Raw genomic sequence first — 18,468 nt, 5'->3', positions numbered from 1 at the left:
TTTGGCCTCCTTGACCCCAAATCCCTTGACCAACAGGGCCCTGTCAACCATCTCGCCGGGCTCTCCTAAACTCCTCTTCCCTTTGCCAGCTCCGGACCCTTGACCTCTTGACCTTTGACCCCGACACCCTTGACTCCAGACTTCTCAATTCCTACCTCCTGTAGTCGGGATTTCTGAAACCGAGGTCTTCCCTCGACTTCAGACCCCCCTTTCTGAGGCTTATTTTGACTTTCTTAATCTTGGGCCCGTTCCTGCTACTGTTGCCGCACAATGGACTTCTTGATGAGTGGTCTGGCAGCCTGCGGGGCCTGTGTGTTCACCAATCCCCTGGAGGTGGTGAAGACCAGGATGCAGTTGCAGGGAGAACTGCGGGCCCCCGGCACCTACCAGCGGCACTACCGAAACGTCTTCCACGCCTTCATCACCATCGGCAAGGTGGATGGCCTGGCTGCTCTGCAGAAGGGCCTGGCCCCTGCCCTCTTATACCAGTTCCTGATGAATGGCATCCGACTGGGCACCTATGGGCTGGCTGAGGCTGGGGGCTACCTGCACACGGCCGAAGGCACCCTCAGTCCTGTCCGCAGCGCAGCATCTGGGGCCCTGGCTGGAATGATGGGAGCCTACTTGGGGAGCCCCATCTATATGGTAAGAAAAGGGGTCTTTCCCGGGGCCTTCAGGGCATACCCTTGGTGCAGGGTAGGAGCCTGGTCTTTCACAAGGGCACACGAGGCATGGAAGGATATCAGGAAAGTGCTGGCAGGCTTTGGGGTCTTCTGATCTGCCCTATACACACCTATCCAATGGACACAATTGAATGTATTGATTAAGATTATGGGCTTTGGAATCAGCCTTTCTGAAACTCAAATCCTGGCTTTGAAAATTACTAGTTGTTGAACCTCAGTTGCCACATCTGTAAAATGGGGATGATTGTAGTGCCCTTTTTGCGTGATTAATGGAAGGACTGAGGAAGATAATACAGGTAAAGCACTAGTACATATCCTGGCACATAGTAAGCATTTGATAGTATTGCTTTTATTATTATTACCTGATATTGAGGGGAGGATGAGGAATTTGAGTAACATATAGATCAGCAAGTGTAGGGATCAGGAAGGTCCTGCGCATCACAGAATTACAATCTCAGTCTGCCCTTTTTAGTTATCTGGTATAAGTGAAGGCTCAAGAGCCTGAGGCCCTGAGAGGGAAAGTGACTGATTCAAGGTCACACAGCTACTTATTGCTAGGGCCAGGCCCAGCTTAGTGCTCCTAAAAGCAAAAGAGACTGGAAGGCAGGATGTTCCATAGAAGGAGAGACAGTATGGTCTCACTCCCAGGGTGTGTGATTCAGAGATAGTGGTCTCTCCAAAGTCAGCTGGACACAATCCCCTATGGGATTTGGGGGCCAGAGAGCAAGTTTTGCCCAGAGTCTGATGAAAAGCCTAGTCAAGGTGGTGGCTGGAGATCTGGTCTGGGAATGGGAGCTGGCATGAGAGGCTGGACACTCAGGTCTTGCCTAACGTGAACATTCTTAGGAAATATTGCCTTTCCCTAACTTCTCCATCCCCCACCCCAAGCCCTAAGGAAAAGAGGATGTGGAGGGGGTGGAGTATCTTACAGTGCTAGGAGATCCACCCCCTGGGACTGGAGCCAAGGAAAACAGTCTCATGACCAATTTGTTAAGTGGGAACAACAATAATTATCAGATTAAAAGCATATTCATTGCTGAACACTCTAGAGGAAGTGTTCAGGGGTCAGGCATTTGGGTTTCTGAGGTGAGAGGATGGCCACTGGGGCATAGGCTGTGATACTCTCATGTTCCCAGGTGAAGACACACCTACAGGCACAGGCAGCCTCAGAAATTGCCGTAGGACACCAGTATAAGCATCAGGTGAGAGTTCCCCAACCGTGTTGGAGCCCCTGACCATCCTTTCCCGTTTGCCCCCAGCTTTCTGCCTGTACCTGACAGCTCCAACCCTGGCCACTGCTCTGCCCAACCCATTTATTCAGCCCCACTCTGCCCTGGAGTCCACCCAGCCCCTCTTTCCAGCATGTACCCCTGTTCCCCTAACTTGTGCCCCTGTTTCTCCTGCCCCATTCGACTGACCTACTAATATTCTCACTTCCATACATCCTGCCCCTATTCTGGGGTGGCCAGGGAGGGAATAACAGGGTGGTAGACAACGGAGGACCCACATTCTAGCTCTAAGCCCACATTGAACTGTTTGTCTGGACAACGAGTGCCTATTAAGGACCCATCCTTGGCAGTGTAGAAGGTGGCAACCCCTGATGCTGGGGTGACTGAACCCCACCCCCATGGTCTTCCCCCCAACCAGGGCATGTTTCAGGCACTAACCGAGATTGGCCAGAAACATGGTCTGGTGGGGCTGTGGCGTGGGGCCATGGGTTGCCTGCCCCGAGTTATCGTCGGTTCCTCTACCCAGCTGTGCACCTTCTCATCCACCAAGGACCTCATAAGCCAGTGGGAGGTACTGCCTGGGAAAGGGGAGGGGCCATCCTGAGAATGCGGGAAGAGGGAGGGCAAGCTGAGCTGAGCCCTAAATGGATGGTGCCAACATTCAGATGTGAGGGAGCAGCAGGAGGGCCTGGGGGTCACTGACTCTTTAGACCCTTCCCACAGTTCTCTTGTCGCTTCCTCCCAGAAGGGGTACCTGAGCCTTCAGTGTGCCCTGGCCTTCCTCCTGCAGTGTTATCACACTGTGTTATATCTGGTAGAATGTAAGCTCCTTGAGTTACCAGCTCTCCGTGTCCCCAAGGCAGGGCTTCTTTGTCCTAGGAGTTGAGTGATTGGCTGATTGACAAAGCTTTTCCTCTCCCCCACCCCCCCACTTAGATCTTTCCTCCCCAGAGCTGGAAGGTAGCTCTGGTAGCTGCTATGGTGAGTGGCATTGCAGTGGTCCTGGCCATGACACCCTTTGATGTGGCCAGCACGAGGCTCTACAACCAGCCCACAGATGCTCAGGGCAAGGTAAGGGAGTGCTCTGGGGTGCAGGCAGGCAAGCAAAGCTGGAAGGTGGGGGAAGCAGACTGTGGGTGTAGGTGGGACAGCCTAAAATGCAGCCTGCAGAGGTGAGGCCCTTGATGGGCTCTGACAAGCTCCTTCCCTTCCCTGTGCTCTTCCTCCCTTTCAAACATGCTCTCAGGGCCTCGTGTACCGGGGAATACTGGATGCTCTGCTGCAGACGGCTCGAACAGAGGGCATTTTTGGCATGTACAAGGGTATAGGTGCCTCCTACTTCCGTCTTGGCCCCCACACTGTCCTCTCCCTCTTCTTCTGGGACCAGCTGCGCTCCCTCTACTACACCTACACTAAATAACAGTCACTTTCCCACACCACCAAATCGGCACTCCTTGAACAATTCTTCCTCCACTACTATGTCCTGGTAACTACTAACCAGGTGGCCTTTCATCCATCCAAGGGGGACAGCCAACCTCCCTCCCCATCTGTTCTCTCAGGGTTGAATCACTACAAGGGATAGTTTCCCTCCCTTCCTTGGGTGTTGCTTCGAAACTTCCCTACCCATCTCCCTGCACACTTCACACGCCCCTCTCAGGGCTGAACCAGTCACTCCAAAGTGTATTTCCTCCCTCTCTCCACTTCCAACCTTGGGTCCCTCCTGCTCCCATGCACAGCTTTAAACTCTCCCCTCCAAGACCAAAGGGAATTGGGGGGACTGTTAGATCCAAAGGCACAGAGATTATATTGATTATAAAGCAAGTTTATTTCTACAGAGAGGAGGTGTCTTATGTTACACACAGGGAAGAAATAAGAGGAAACCCAGATATTCAACCTCTTCTTCCCCTCATGGTACTGAGTCCCCAAGTCCTCAGCAGCATCATGCAGTGCTTCAGCGTCTTTACTGGGGACCAAAGATGTTGGGATCATGAAGGGTCAGACTGGTCACCAGCTGTTCAAAGTCACCCAGGCTCCAGGGTGGAGGTGACAGATTTTCAGGGCCAAGAGATGACCTGTTGTCAGGGCTTAAGGGTGGGGAACAGATGGAGAAAGAACAGCATCCATGCCTGAGGTTTGGAAGTTCCCACTTCCGGTTCCCCAGAGGACCCGGGTATCTGTGACTCCAAACTTCTGGCCCACTCACACATCTTTGGAGGACCCCACCAGCCAGTCTCCCTGTTCTGCCCCTCCCAGCTCAGTTCTCCCAGGGACTCAGTCATGAGACATCCGCCCTTTCCTTTCTCCTTACTGGGGTTGATTGAAGGTGAGCAAGAGATCAGTCTGGTACTGGGGTAGCCGCAGCAATGCCTGGTGCAGTGTCACCTCCTTTGCTACCTAAAGGGATCAGAGTCAGGATGCTTACCTGGATCCCTAGAACCACCTCCCTCATCCTTTTAGGGCATTCCACACTCCCTGGCCCTCACCTGCTGGTTTTCCTTAGCTATCTGTTGCTTGCCAGAGAGGACCCAGGCTTCTTGACAGCAGCCCCTCAAGGCCAGGTTCTCCAGACTGAGGGGCTGCACAGACTCCACTTGCACAGCCCTAGCCCCCTGCACCCCGCCAACATCCTCAAAGTGGTACCTGGTGTGGGGATGCAGGGTCAGGAAGGGTCATCTCTTACTGCCGTTAAGTCCCAGGTTCGCTCACTTCCGGCGCTGTGCTGTTGCCCTTGGAGTTCTCGTTGCGCCGATTAACCGTCCAGCCCCAGGCCCCGCCCACTGCCTCGGTTCTGGCCCTCCCATTGGCCAGCCGCGGGCCCCTCCCTCACCGCGCAGCCGCCTCGCCCCGCACGTGGGCCTGCAGCTCCAGGAGTTCCACGATCAGGCTCTGGTCGGTCACGGGATGGCAGAAAACTTCCTGATTGTCAGGGACCGATCGGAGGTCGCTGCAGAGAGGCGAGGCAGACCCTGGTTGACCCCGGCTTCCTCCCACAACCCACCTGGTTGGCCTCCGCGGGTACCCGGGCCCTCTCACCTAACATCTATTGCCCCGGCGGGGAGGATGGCGGAGAAGGCGCCCCCGAACAGTGGAGACTCTCGCGTGGGTTCCATGGCCCTGGGACCAGGGTCTGGACATTAGAGGTTTAAAAGAAACCCAAACGGGGCCACGTGGCATCACCTCCCTGGAGTTCGCGGCCGCCACCGCCGCCTGCGGCCTCGCTCAGCTCCCGGCGCATCTTCAATCCGGCCCCGCCCTGCGACCGAGCCGGCCGGTCGGTGCCCGCCCTGGGGGTGGGGCCGAGCGGTGCGGCCTCGGAGCCCAGGCCCGTAGCAGCGCGCGGGGCTGACCCGGCGCCAGCTCTGGCGCGGAGCTGGGTGCTCGAATTAGGATTTGTGACGCCCTTCGTGGTCACTAGCTCGCGTCCGCCAGCCTCATTTCAAAGGGGTCGCACCTACTAAGGTCTCCTGAGACCCTCAGGGGCAGTTGCTTGTCTAAGGGACCGACGTCTGGGTGGGGTCTCCTGAGTCAGGGGAGGAGTTTCAGGTTATTCTCGGGACTACTTCTCGCCAATGGGTTGCCAACCAGATCGCTAATTCCCGGATCCGATGCTGGGAATTAGAGGAACAGTGGGTCCAGGTTACGATTCAGGCCCCACGCATTCCTGAAAGTGAGACCCAAGGGGGATAGAGATTTAATTCCCCTCAAATCTTCGCCTTGGGAACGTGGGAGGGCGGGGGGGTCCTCCCCCGCACACCTGGACGGAAGCAGGGGATCATAAACCCTCTGTTGTTTTTCTTTTACAGATTTTTAGTGTTCTTAAAGTTTTAACTCAACGATATCCTTCCAATTAATTACTCCATTCATCTTTGATCCCCAGCACCTGGCAGAGTGTTTGGAGCACAACAGGCCTTTTGTATATTGTTGAATGATTAAGTAAATCCATTAGTGTGAATGGCTGAAACCCAGGAGAACTCCCATGCCTGTAGTGTTCTAGATGTCACCTGCTTCCCAACCAACAACTGGACAAGAGGATTCTCATCCTGGGGCCATCCCACGGGCTGACCGTACCTCTGAACTCTTAACAATTTAGTGAAATGGGGCCAAGGGGCACATAATTATTGGTCCCTTACCTTGCCGGGTCCTATGTAAAGGGCTGGAGATACAAAGGCAATTAGGACACAGCCCCTGTCTCACTGAAGGGGTACAAGGAACAGTGGACCGCGCTTTAAGTCTTACAAGGTTGACTCAGAATTCACCAGGACATTCTAGGGGTATCTAGCCAGAGGAATAGCAGTAGCACAGACTTAGACTTGAAAGGGTATGTTTTAGGAAATGCAAGTATATCATTTTGGTAAGATGGGTGGTGTGTAGGGTGACAATGGGTGGGTGGCAGGGAGCTATAAATGTTGCCAGGTGTGCAGGGTTTTTGTAGAACTAGTATGTTCTACTAGTTCTAGGAGCATGGACTCATTTGTTCCTGTAGGCATCTGACTTCTCTGAGCCCCATTTCCTGTATCTAAAATTCTGTTAATGAGATGTGAATGTAGTTGAATTGTGAATCTGTTTCTGGGCAAAGAGTGGGCTAGGTTTGCTTTCTCTGGAGCCCAGCCATGAGGAACTAAAGGAGCCAGGTCAGCAGTTTACCCCACTCTGCCTGTCAGATGGGGAGTGACAGACCTTTCCTTCCCTCCCTCCCCATTTCTGCTGGCCTGCCATCTCCCCCTCGCCCCGCAGGTACACCAGCTCTGGCTGCTTTGTGAGCAATCAAGCAGACAGGGAGTCCTTGGAACGGGACCTGCAAGGACATGGAAGTTAACAGGGTCCTGGCGCTGGGCACAAGGGGTAGAGGCCCATTCATGGGCCAGGAGGAGGAGGTCAGACTAGATCAGGGACACTGGGGAGAAAGTCTCTTCAGCTTCCTCATTTTGCGTCTCTGGCATGTCTCATGTTCTGCTGTGAGCCTTGTGCAGCTGGGGACTCATGGCCCTCCTCATTTCTGTGAGCTCTTGGGGCAGAGGTTAGATGGGCTCTTTTAGGTGGTAGAAAGCAGAAGAGACGGGTACAAGGCCAGACCTCCTCTAACTTGGCAAATCCCTACGCTTGGCTCCGTTTCCTTTCTCCCTTACTTGCTTTGTGTCTGTCACTTCTGCTGACTACCCTGTGTGTTGAAAATGAAACTCCCAAAAGACAGGATCTAATCAGGTTGATTATCTGTCATTCAGTCTGAAAGTACCTATTTGGCAAGCTCTCTTGGCCACTTTCCAGGCCACCAGCCAAACACTAGTGAAGTCCTTGGTCCAGCTGGCTGTGGCTAGGATGATGGGTATCATGGGACAAATCTTAGTAGACCAAGATGGCCCGCAGCCACTTTTCTCAAGCAGGTGTGAGGGTATGTCCACCTTCCAGCACACTGGTTGAAGTAGGTCTGCAAGTGATTAATTTTGTACCCCTGGGACAGTCCCAGTGCCCTGCATGCAGTTGATGCAGTTGTTTGCATTTGGTACAAGTACCCCAGAGCCCCTCCCTTTGAGGGCACCAAGGGATGGACTTGGACCAGAGTCTGACTTTGGGTTAGTCAACACCCAAAGTCAAGCATCCCTTTGGGAAGAGTTGGACAACATATACTTTTATTAAGCAGGGTTTTTTAAACCTTTTTTTCTACCATGGACCTCTTTGGTAGTTTGGTGAAGCCCATGGACCTACTACTCAGAATAATGTTGCTTTTTGCTTTTGTTGGCTGGCTAGGATGGGGATCTGAACCCTTGACTTTGGTGTTACAACACCGTGCTCTAACCAACTGAGCTAACCGGTCAGCCCAGAATAATGCTTTTAAATTCATAAGATAAAATATATAGGAATACAAAGGAAACTAAAATATTTAAATATTATAATCAAAATTTTAAACCCAGATGTTTGATATAGTAAACACATTATCACATTAATGAGATCTAGCAGCAGATCTAATAAATGTAATGTCAAACTAGTGATGCACATAAATCACAGTTCAAGAGATCCATAACAACTCCGGCTTGAGCATCTGTGATTGCTATTGTGACGAAGTCACGGGGACTGTTAATACTACTGTTGTTATCTATCACAGTGAAAGGAAATGCTAAATTTCAGTTAAGAGGTTAATGAAAATAAAGATGTAATTTTTTTTTTCCTCCTATCTAAGTTCATAGACTGGAGGTTAAGAAACCCAGCTATGAAGTTACAGGGGTTTTTAAAAAGTTCATGGGGAAAAAAATTCATGGGAAGATTCATATTATATTTCAGTTTTATTTTTCCTTTGGGGGGATCCAAAAATGTGTGAAATGGGGTGCTTCTTTCTGAGCCTCCAGCCTGAGCTGGGAGAGCTAGGGCATATTACAGTTGATACACTGTAGTGAGATAGACATTAGTGCCCTCAGTTAGTTCCCAGCTGAGGAATCTGCCTTGGAGAGATGTCCAGGGTCACGTGGCAATCAGTGGTGACCACAGTAGATTTCTAAACAAAGGACTGATATCATGAAGGCAGTGTTTGAGGAAGACCAATGTTTCCTTAGGTTTGGGGTGATTCTATATCTGTCACCCAGTCCCCTCCCTGGAAATTCCCAGCCCCACATCTCACTATTCTCCCCTCATACTCTATGTGCTAGGTACTTTGAACTTTCCTCAGTTGCCTTGATTGAGTCAACCTCTTTTATGACTCTGGGCATTTGCACATGCTGTGCCCTCTGCCTACAACTTTCTTTTCCCCTCTTCCCTAGCTAGCTCATTCTCAGATCTCCAGAAAGCATTTTGTGGGCTAACTGCTCCTCCTGTGGGCTCCTATGGCTCCTGGTCTTCCTGTTGCCTTTCCAGGCACTCACTGTATTGTTAGGCTCTAAGCACCAGGAGGGCAGGTCTGTCTTTTCACCTTTGGCTTCCCACTGAATTAGTTGCACAGGGCCTGGCTTATAAATATTGAATGGATATTGCATAAGAGGAGGTAATTTACCAATTAAGACCTATAAAGAGATGTTGTACAATAAAGAACTTGACTGTCCTTTGTCCCTGGTTCCTAAATCTTTGGCATTTCCCAAGTTATAGGAATTTGTTGTTATTCATGGTGGGCCCTGATAGTTTATGCTAATGAGGTGACTCCAGGTGGGCCTTTAGATAGCTTGTGCTAAACAGGTGAGGCAGAATGGGGGTAGGCCACACCTGAAAGACCAACCGTGTGATTAGATGGTTGGAGCTTTGAGCCACTTGATATCAGCCCAGTAAACCCCCAATAGAAATTCGGGACACTGAAATTGATTTGGTGGAGCTAACTGGTTGGTGAACACATTTGATGTGCCAGAGGGTGGCGTGCCCTGACTCCCTGGGGAGAGGATGTGGAAACTCAGTTTCTGGGACACATCCCAACCTTGCCTATGTATACCATTTATAATAAATAAAACTGTAATAATTGGGCTGATTAGTTAACTTGGGAGAGTGTGATGCTGTTAACGTCAAGGTCATGGGTTCGGATCCCCCTACTGGCCAGCCACCAAAAAACCCCCAAACAACCGTAATAACAAGTACAGCACTTCCCCAAGTTCTGTGAGTGACCTAAGGACCATCAGGATTTGTGTCTGGTGTCTGAAGTGAGGGTGATCTTACTGAGCCCTTAACTCATGGAATCTGACACTAACTGCAGGTGGTTAATGCCAGAACTGTATTGCAGTACATATGGAGTGATGAGGGTCTGCCCTAAACTGGTACAGGTAGGAGAGGAAGAGATGAAGCCAGGATAAGCAATAAACAAGGGAATATGGGTTTACAACACCAAGGTCAGAGGTTCAGATTCCTGTACTGGAGAGCCACCAAAAAATGATGATGATGATGATGATGATGATGATGATAATAATAATAATAATAATAAATAATAATGGTGATCCACAAGGTGTAGAGGAAAAATGAAGAGCAGGTTCAAAGATAGAGGCCTGGCCAAGAAGAACAGAGATATCAGTGACAGAAATAGGGAGTTGGAGGGTTGGTTGTGAGTAGGGCAAGGAGGAGAGAGGGCCTCTGTTTGTGCCCCTCAGTCACAAGATTGGCATTTTGTCTTCTGTCCCCCCACTTCCCAGCAATGGAGTCCATTGCCTCTGATTCTGCCATTCATCCCTTTTCAGTGTAGGATTATCAACAGTCAGAGTAGCAGGGGCAACTGCACCATATGCCAGTGCTCTGTAACATTTCTTTGTAATAGCTCATGTCTGGGGCTAGCACACAACTCCACTGCCCTCTGAGTGAGTTACGTATCCTCCCAACTAGGTTCTGGCAACCCTTAGTTTTGACCTCTCAACAGATGCATGCCCTCCTGAGTCTCACACCTGTCTTTCACACATATTCCAGAAGTGAAAGTAGGCAATTTGGACACTCAAATGGGAGAGGGTGTGTGTGGTGGCAGATATCAACTCTGGTGGCCTGTCCTAAGTTTGAGGGAAGGTGGGTGGTGGTGGTGGGGGTTCTCTTCACAGCTCTTTAGAATCCTATGGGGAGGGGGAGGCAGGGAGAGGAGGGGTTTCCTCTGTCAGGCCAGGATCCCTGTGTCTTGAAGCCACTGAGGGTTAGGGTTAGCCTGTTCCTTCCCTTGGGAACTCTCAGAAGGTGCCATTCCTCTTGGGAGTCCATGGTGTTCCAGCCTCCAAAACGCATTTTTCATCTGCTTTATTCAGCCAAGGCCATTTCCTTGTAACTTTTCACAGGCAAGGTGTTTGGGAGTGGGAGAGCTGTCTGTACTGTGTTGGGAAAGGATCTAGGTGACAGAGGAGTTTGCCTCGGGGTAAAGATAGGGCAGCAGAGATAGGGCTTGGTGGTGAAGGAAGAGAACAGGCTGACTCCCTAGTCCCTTCCATGCCTTGTACACCCTCCCAGAGGGCATGCGAGGATACCCCAGTGACACAGGCCGTAAGAAGCCACTCAGCTGGTTAGACTGTTAGGTTAGTGGTGGCCGATTCCTTTTCTGCTTCCTCTTTTTCTGCCAACCCCTTAAATGTTGGGCTACCAGGCCCTGCACACTCGCCTTAGATAACCTTACTCATCTACATACTAGTGCCTCCCAAATCTCTGTCTCCATCCCAGATCTCTTCAGACTGCCTTCTGGATACCTTTACTAGCATGTCCCACCAACACTACATGGAAAATTTTCCTGAAGCCCAAGACAAGATGCCAAGACCCAGGCGCCCCCGCAGCAACCCTCAGGTTTCCACCATCTGGCTGTTTGCTGCCCCCAAGTGTCCAAAGGCAGACTGAAGATTTCTTTGTTTTCTGCCACTGCAGGGTCTTGAATACATAGCAGGTGCTAGAGAAATACAGCTAGCGGAAGCCCAGGACTCTGATGGCCCAGCTGCTAGGGGAGACATCCCTCCCACTGGCTCACAACTGCCTCATGCCCACCTCCTCCCTCTCCAGTCTCTCCCCCTTGCCCATGCCCCTGGTTTGGGCTGGGGAAGCCCAGCGAGGAGCTGGCCTGTTGGAGAGCTGAGGGTGCCTGGCTGGGAGCCTCTGGAGAAGGCAGCCCCCACCAGGGGGGCCCCTCTGGCCCCCCTTGCCCACACTCCTCCCTCTGTGCCCAGCCCCTGCCTGCTGCCTCCCTGTCACACCCCTGCCAGTAGTGTTCCTTCCAGCAACCAGGCAGGGACTGAAGGTGACAGGAATGCATATGCTCAATTCTGTGCTTTTTCTGTAAAATTGAAGGGCCCTATTGGCTCTCAGACAGGTGTTAAATTATGAAAGAAAAGAGACTTAACTTGGTTCTCCCTGTCTGTCCACCTCTACCCCAGTGTCGGGCCAGTGTCCTTCATTTGACCCAATAACAAGAACCTGTAGGGAGGAGCAGTAGCGGGGGAGAACTTATAACTTTTTTTTTTTTTTTTTTTTTTTTTTGTCTTTTTCGTGACCGGCACTCAGCCAGTGAGTGCACTGGCCATTCCTATATAGGATCCGAACCCGCGGCGGGAGCGCCGCTGTGCTCCCAAGCGCTGCACTCTCCCGAGTGCGCCACGGGGCCGGCCCGAGAACTTATAACTTTGAATGACTAGAAAATGAGGAAAAAGAGGAGACACTTGAGAGGACATGCAAAGCCCACAAACTCAGTCCACTAAGTTCACTCTTCTATTATGGGAAAAAAGGTATCAGCCTTTATTAATTTTAACATTCATATTTGTTTATTTGTTTAACATATACTTATTGAGCACCTAGTAGGTGCCTGGCACTGTGCTAGGTGTTAGGATAGAGCGGAGAGTAAAAGTGGGGTTCCTGGTTTCATGGAGTTTATACTCTCCTGGGGAGACAGATCTTTGATCAAAGGAAACATAGTTCAGTGTAAGACTGCAAAGGTAAAAAATAAAATACAGCAGTGTCTTGGGCTGACAAGGGAGGGTGTGGTGCTACTGTAGAACACCTGTGTCTACCAAAGATTTGACCAGCAAGCTGCTGGCCGAGCTGGACCCAAAGGAGGTCAGGACTTGATTATTAGGTTAGCATGTTTTTGTAAATCAATTTTTAAACCTCAGTTATGGAGAGCTGAGGTCATCTCACCCCTCAGTTCGTGGCACATTATCATTGAAGGTCCAGTTGAGTGCTTTCTTATTAACTTTTATCTCTGTTTCTTATTCCCATTCTGTTTCCCCCATAGGTTGGCAATGATAAATTTATAATGAGACAACCTCCCCTGTTGTCTGGCTTTCTCAGAGAAAGCTCTTGGGTTGGGATTTTGCCAAATGGGTCTGGTGAAAACTTATTGGATTAAGTTAAAGAGTATTGGAAAGGCTGTTACTGGAAGGAGGACAAGGAGAGAAGAAAAAGAAAAGGAGAGATGGATTGAGGGAAAGTAGTTATTGGACCAGAGGTCCTGATGGCTTTGAAATGTTTGAGTACTGTAGATAAAGAAGCAAGATGGAAGGGAGGGAGGTTATGGCCAGAGGTAGAGTGCTTGACTAAATGAGTTTTGAGGTGGAGATCTGGTTGGTTACAAATCCAAGGTGAGGTGGTTGGCTGAGGTGGAATGGAGGTCACTGGAGAAAAGTTCAGGGTGTCAGATGGTTATTGACAAGGATCATGAAAGGGACGTAGGTGGAGAGCAAGACTGGGAGTCAGTGACTAATGCCCTTGAAGAATGAGGAGAAGTTAGGAATGACTGAATAGGATAAGAACACACGCTGGCCTGTTAGCTCATAAAACCAAGGTCAAGAGTTTGGATCCCCTTACCAGCCGCCAATAAATAAATAAATAAATACCACAGGCATAGCCTCAGGAATCCTTGTAAGCAAAATAAAAGTGCTATTACAGCCTGTCCAAGGTTCATGTGACAGTACTCAGTGTTAAGAGACTTAGTCTCCTCCTATCTTGTTACTCTGCGTGGCACCAATTTCCAAAGCTACTTCATGATTCAATGTAGGTGCCAAATTCTAGCCATCATGTCTGCATTCCAGACAGCAGGAAACAGGAATGGATGAAAAGCATACCCCCTTCCTTTAAGAATACTTGGAAATTGTATACATCATTTTCTTTCCCATTAGCTAGAATTTAGTCATAGCTGGAAGAGAAGCTAGATGTCATCTTTATTTTGAGCAGCTACAATGCCAGCTAAAATATTGGAGAGTTCTATTTCTAGAGGGGGGAATCAGATTTGGAGACCAGGGGCCGGCCCATGGCTCACTCGGGAGAGTGCGGTGCTGATAACACCAAGGCCCCGGGTTCGGATCCCATATACGGATGGCCAGTTCGCTCACTGGCTGAGCGTGGTGCTGACAACACCAAGTCAAGGGTTAAGATCCCCTTACCAGTCATCTATAAAAAAAAAAAAAAGATTTGGAGACCAGTTGGCAGCCTCTTCCATGGGGTGTGATGGGGAAGTCAATGGAACACAAGCGGGTGAAGGTGATATAGTAGTATAGCATGAGCTTAAAGTGGGCATGATTTTCTTTGGAAGGGGTGGAGAACGGTGTGGAAGTGGTACAGGAAGGACCCCAACTCCAACTCCCCAACCTGAGGAAAGTGAGCTACCTAGGGCTTAAGAATAAAAGCCACCACTTACAGGGGCTGCAGATATGGCTTTCAGAGGATAGCTTGTTTTTCCATGAAGGCCAAGGACAGGCAGAGAAGAGCCAGCCTGTTGGGTTCTTGGGAGGAGTGGGGAGAGATAGGAGCTGGGTCAGGGGTCAGCAAGGACAGTGTTGTATGGCTGCCGGCTAAAAACAGGGATGAGAAGCTGAGAGGACTTGGTCTTGACAGCCTCTGAGGAGAGTGGGCCTTACTTGGCCATGGTGATCCAAACCAGAAACTGCTCCACCTCCAAAATCCATGAGTTTACCTCACGTCATTCTACTTTTGCACTGAGTAAACTTGACATCTAAGCCTTAGTATCAGCCACAAAACTGTACATTTGAGATTTTTTTCTACCCCCCCAGCTGAAAATAAACCTCTCTATACATTTGAGATTGTAACTTTGAAATACACAAGGGTGCTTAAAAAGTTTGTTGAAGAATGGAATTAAAAGATAATATGAATCCTTCCATGTACTTTTTGAATATATATTCCTCCCCAGCTGATGCTGTGAGGGAAGGTTCAGACATCAAAACATGATCCTTGGCGCAGCCTTCACGTGCCTGTGGCGCCCGTGCTCGGTTCTGGCGGCGGCCAAGCTGGGCAGCGGTGTCCCCCTGCTGGTGGCACAGCTCGCCCAGCGTCCCAGCGGGCAGAAGAGTTGCGGCTCCACGCCCAGGACCTGCCCCACCCGGACCCCCAAGACGACGCGGACCTGGACATCACTGTTTGAAGTAAGTTAACCAGGCCCGTCATGTAAGATGAGTGAAAGAAGAATTCATCCGGATGGTCTGCTCCACCTTCTTACAAACTTAATTAAGCTCAGGGGAAGAGGAGGAGAGACCTACAGAGTGCATGAAGGCGGGAGAAGCCACAATGAGAGAAAGAGAAACCCCCTCCGACTGTTTCTAGCCAGGGCCACTTCCAGGCTGGAGCTGCTGAGCGCATGGAGCTAGCAAAAGGGGTTGCTTGGAGGCTGCAGGGGAGAAGAGGGTCTGGGTGCCCTCCAGGCCAGAAAGACCACTAACAGGGTTCCCATGGACCCACACAGAGCAGGGAGCCACAACAACTGAGAAAAGGAGCAGATTAGAGGCCAGTGAGTCATCACAAGGGACTGGTGCAGCCCACCCCATGGGAAGGGTTCAGAGCACGGGTGGTGGGGGAGACAGGCCCACCGGGGGAACACTGGGGAACAGCAAGGACAGCTGATCTGTCCCTCAATCAGCTCAGGACCACTCAGTGGAAGGACGCTGGTCAGGAATATAGAACTGCAGAGACTGCAGTTTGCTGAAAAGACTCAGGCCCAGATGAGAGTATCTACACAAGCCAGGTGCACCGGATCTCACAAGAAACAGAAGTACCTATAAAGTCAACCATTAAAACCTGAATGGCACAAAAAGCCTTCCCTAGGGAACCAGCAGCAAAGCAGCGATTTAGCTCAACCACAGAGCTCAAGTACTGGTCCCCACAGGAAGTTTCCCCATTTTAGAAGTAAGCAAAGGACAACAAATTAGTTCCAGTGCAGAGTTTAAGTGGTGGGAACAGCAAATAATCCAACACAGAAATGAAAGAAAAAACAAAATATCCACAGACCAGAGACAAAGTTTGATATTAACTAGTAAAGGTCTCACATCACCAAAAAACACCTATAAAACCTAGAAGGACCGGAACTCCCCTGGGCTATCAAGCCAGGAGGGGGGAGGGCTGGAGGCCTCAGCCATGCCCCCTACACCCAAAACCAGTCCCAAGGGTTGGGGTCTGAGGACCTTGGCCACACTCCCCCACACACCTGCAACCAGCCCAGTGGCGTCCACCGAGCCCTTGCAAGAAGCACCCCAGGCCCCTGAGCTGGGGTGGTGGGGGCAAGGGCTTCAGCCACACCCCCCTGACATCTGCACCCAACCTAGCAATGACCAAGCCACCGCTGAAAGCCCCCTGGCCTCCCCTGCAGGAATGAGGGGGTATCACAGGCCTCAACCCTGCCCCTCCTCCTTCCTATTTCTCTGTTGGGAAAATAGAATAATTTAATCACGCTCCCTTGCCTCCGGGCAGGTTGAGGGTGGTGCAGCATTCTTTGTGGGCAGGTTGTGTGTGGGTGGAGTTAGTGCTCCTGTGTGGTGCCACCACCTTGGCTGGAGTTTACTGCCTTGGGCAGCCACCGCCACAAGCAGCCATGCTTTCCAACCTATGGCTTCCAAGGACCTGTTTGCCGGTTGCCTAGCTCATAGACCTGCGTATAAAGGGTCTGGTGACCCAGCCTGGCATGTGAGGGGTCTGGTGACCCAGTCTGGAACGGGCTTGAGGGGCTTGAGACCCAGCCCTCGCTCGACAATTGGCCCAATTGGCAGGATTACCGGCAGGTAAAAGAGCCCAACAACTGGCATAGTCATGTAGCTTTACATTCTCCCACCTATTCCCTTCTCCTTTCCCCTCCCCCTCCCCCTCAACTGCTCTGCAACATCATAGAATGTAAAAAAAAAAAAAAAAAAAAAAAAGTAATAATATTAATAAATAAATAAACTGAAAAAAATAAAGTGGTCCTTACTAGTCCCACACTGCTCTGGGTAGGTCACTTTGTAAGGCAATGAGAAAAAGATCTGAGTGTTATTTCTCCTATACCCATTAATTTAACGTTGTTTCATTATTATTAATCTCTTCTTAGGACGGCTACTCCCTACCAGGAACAAGTGTGCTCAGACTCTCTCCTTTCCCTCCAGGCCCTGATGCCCTCAGGGATCTGAGATTCCAGTCTCTATTCTCAGGGAAAACTCCTATAGAATGTCCAACTTATTCCTGACTGTTGGACAGCTCGTCAGTTGGCCCGCTAGGGAGGGGGAAAATTCAGCAAAGTACCTTTTTTGTTCTTCCAGACCAACCCTGAGATTCAATAGCACCTCCCGCCCCCGTTTCTTTTTACAAAGACAAAATTAAGGTTAACTGAATTACCTTGGATCATGCAGCTTGTAAGATGCTCAACTTTTTAGGGGGCCAACTGACGAGTTGTCCAACAGTCAAGAGGATGTGACCTCTGTACACATCCCTGTGAGCAAAGGAAGAAATGGATAACGTAAGACAGCTGTCAGCAGGAAACCTGGACAATGCTGCTTCCAGAAAATGTGACTACAAGATGGGGGGGTGGGGGGAAGCCGGTGGAGCATGGGTGAATGTGGCCTCCTGGCTATCCCTTAAACCTGTGTGACCCCAGGCAAATTAGTTAACTTTAATTTTGCCTTTGTAAAAAAACGGGGGAGGTGGTAGTGGTGCTATCAAGTACCTTGCTGTTGAATTTCAGGGTTGTTCTGAAAAATTAAAAAATAAAAAAGGTAACTTACTGAATTTTTGTGAGAATTCAGATAAATATAAAATGCTTAGCACTTGCATGGCTTGTTGCAGGTGCTATATACAGCTATTACTTTAAATTCTATTAGACCATAAACTTCCTGGGAGCAGTGACATTGCCTGGCTGTGAGAAAGGCCCTCACCCGTCCAATGTCAAAGGATGGACATGGAGACACGAGGTACAGTGAAGCAAGACTTTAATTACAGCCTTATAAGGTTCAGGTGTCTGAAGGGCAGGCACACAGGAAAGGGCTATAGCAAGTAATTTATTCCCTAGTATGTAACACCCTCCCCCCCACTTCCTCATTGGCTGAGTACTATGGGGTACACAATCTTCCTGAACGATGCCTAAAACTTATTATCCCTTTGGAAGGAATTCCTTTGTCTGGGGGCTCAGGACAAGCCCATGAAAAAGGCCCGCTAAAGCCTTGTGAAAGGAGAAACACCAGGGAATGAAGAAAACATTGGGGGCTAGTAACTAATTACCATCTCAAGGAGAGCTCTATCTGTTCAGTGACCCTCTGGAAATGGGCTGGACCAGTCAGACAACTTTTGGGCTGGGCCTGAGTCAGTTAAAATACCCTCAGATAAGTTATTTCTGAAAATGAATCAGTTAGATTATTTTCTTACACTGGCACAGTAGCTCATTAATGGAATGAATGAAGCAGTAGTATTCGAATATACTAAGGGCTTGGTTCTGGGGATGAGGGTACCCACCACTTCTGTCAGAAGTGGATCAGGAATACAAAGTTCAGAGGCCAGCACCTGCCTAGCCCTGAGACACAGCCAGAAACCCTGTCAGAGAAACCTCTGTAGGCAACAGTTCCTTGCATTTAGCACAGTGCAGCATTTTAAGAGGAATACAAAACGTTTCTGCTGTTTTTCAGATGAGAACAATGAGGTCTTGAGCTGATTTGCACTTTTGTATATGCAGCCCCATCCCCTAAACCCCAATGATGAGTAAGGGGGGGCATAAAATATTCCTCAGAGCCCACCTGGGTGGATGATGCAAAGCGGGGCCAATGCATCCCCCTCCCCCAACCCCATGCACCCTACCTTTCCACTGTAGGCTCTTTCCTCTGAATCATGTGCTACTTCCTGGGCTCCAGGAAGGGCAAACCGTATTAGAGCAGAACTGAAAACAGATCCAGCAACATAAGGCA

The 18,468-nt window shown here is 50.0% G+C and overlaps 2 protein-coding genes across 3 annotated transcripts; one reads left to right on the top strand and one right to left on the bottom strand.

Moving 5' to 3' along the window:
- The first annotated feature begins 258 nt into the window (after positions 1-258).
- On the top strand, positions 259-3,727 carry SLC25A35 (solute carrier family 25 member 35). 2 transcript variants are annotated; one of them, XM_063111344.1, is made up of 5 exons: positions 259-645; positions 1,820-1,885; positions 2,331-2,483; positions 2,849-2,983; positions 3,159-3,727. In XM_063111344.1, exons 1-5 carry the CDS (start codon positions 271-273, stop codon positions 3,330-3,332), a joined length of 903 nt encoding a protein of 300 aa, XP_062967414.1. In that variant the 5' UTR covers positions 259-270; the 3' UTR covers positions 3,333-3,727. The 2 variants fall into 2 exon arrangements, with proteins under 2 accessions (XP_062967414.1, XP_062967413.1); XM_063111343.1 differs by lacking the exon at positions 1,820-1,885 and having other exon boundaries at positions 271-645.
- A 4-nt stretch (positions 3,728-3,731) lies between these two features.
- Positions 3,732-5,148, bottom strand: RANGRF (RAN guanine nucleotide release factor). Its single transcript, XM_063111345.1, has 5 exons — positions 4,946-5,148; positions 4,740-4,856; positions 4,396-4,552; positions 4,221-4,306; positions 3,732-3,996 (listed from the first exon to the last, which is right to left on the bottom strand). Exons 1-5 carry the CDS (start codon positions 5,020-5,022, stop codon positions 3,873-3,875), a joined length of 561 nt encoding a protein of 186 aa, XP_062967415.1. The 5' UTR covers positions 5,023-5,148; the 3' UTR covers positions 3,732-3,872.
- Between the last annotated feature and the right edge of the window lie 13,320 nt (positions 5,149-18,468).

This window comes from Cynocephalus volans, chromosome 10 (genome assembly GCF_027409185.1).
Source record: "Cynocephalus volans isolate mCynVol1 chromosome 10, mCynVol1.pri, whole genome shotgun sequence".
Classification (NCBI taxonomy): Eukaryota; Metazoa; Chordata; class Mammalia; order Dermoptera; family Cynocephalidae; genus Cynocephalus; species Cynocephalus volans.
This window is presented reverse-complemented; position numbering and strand designations above follow the sequence as displayed.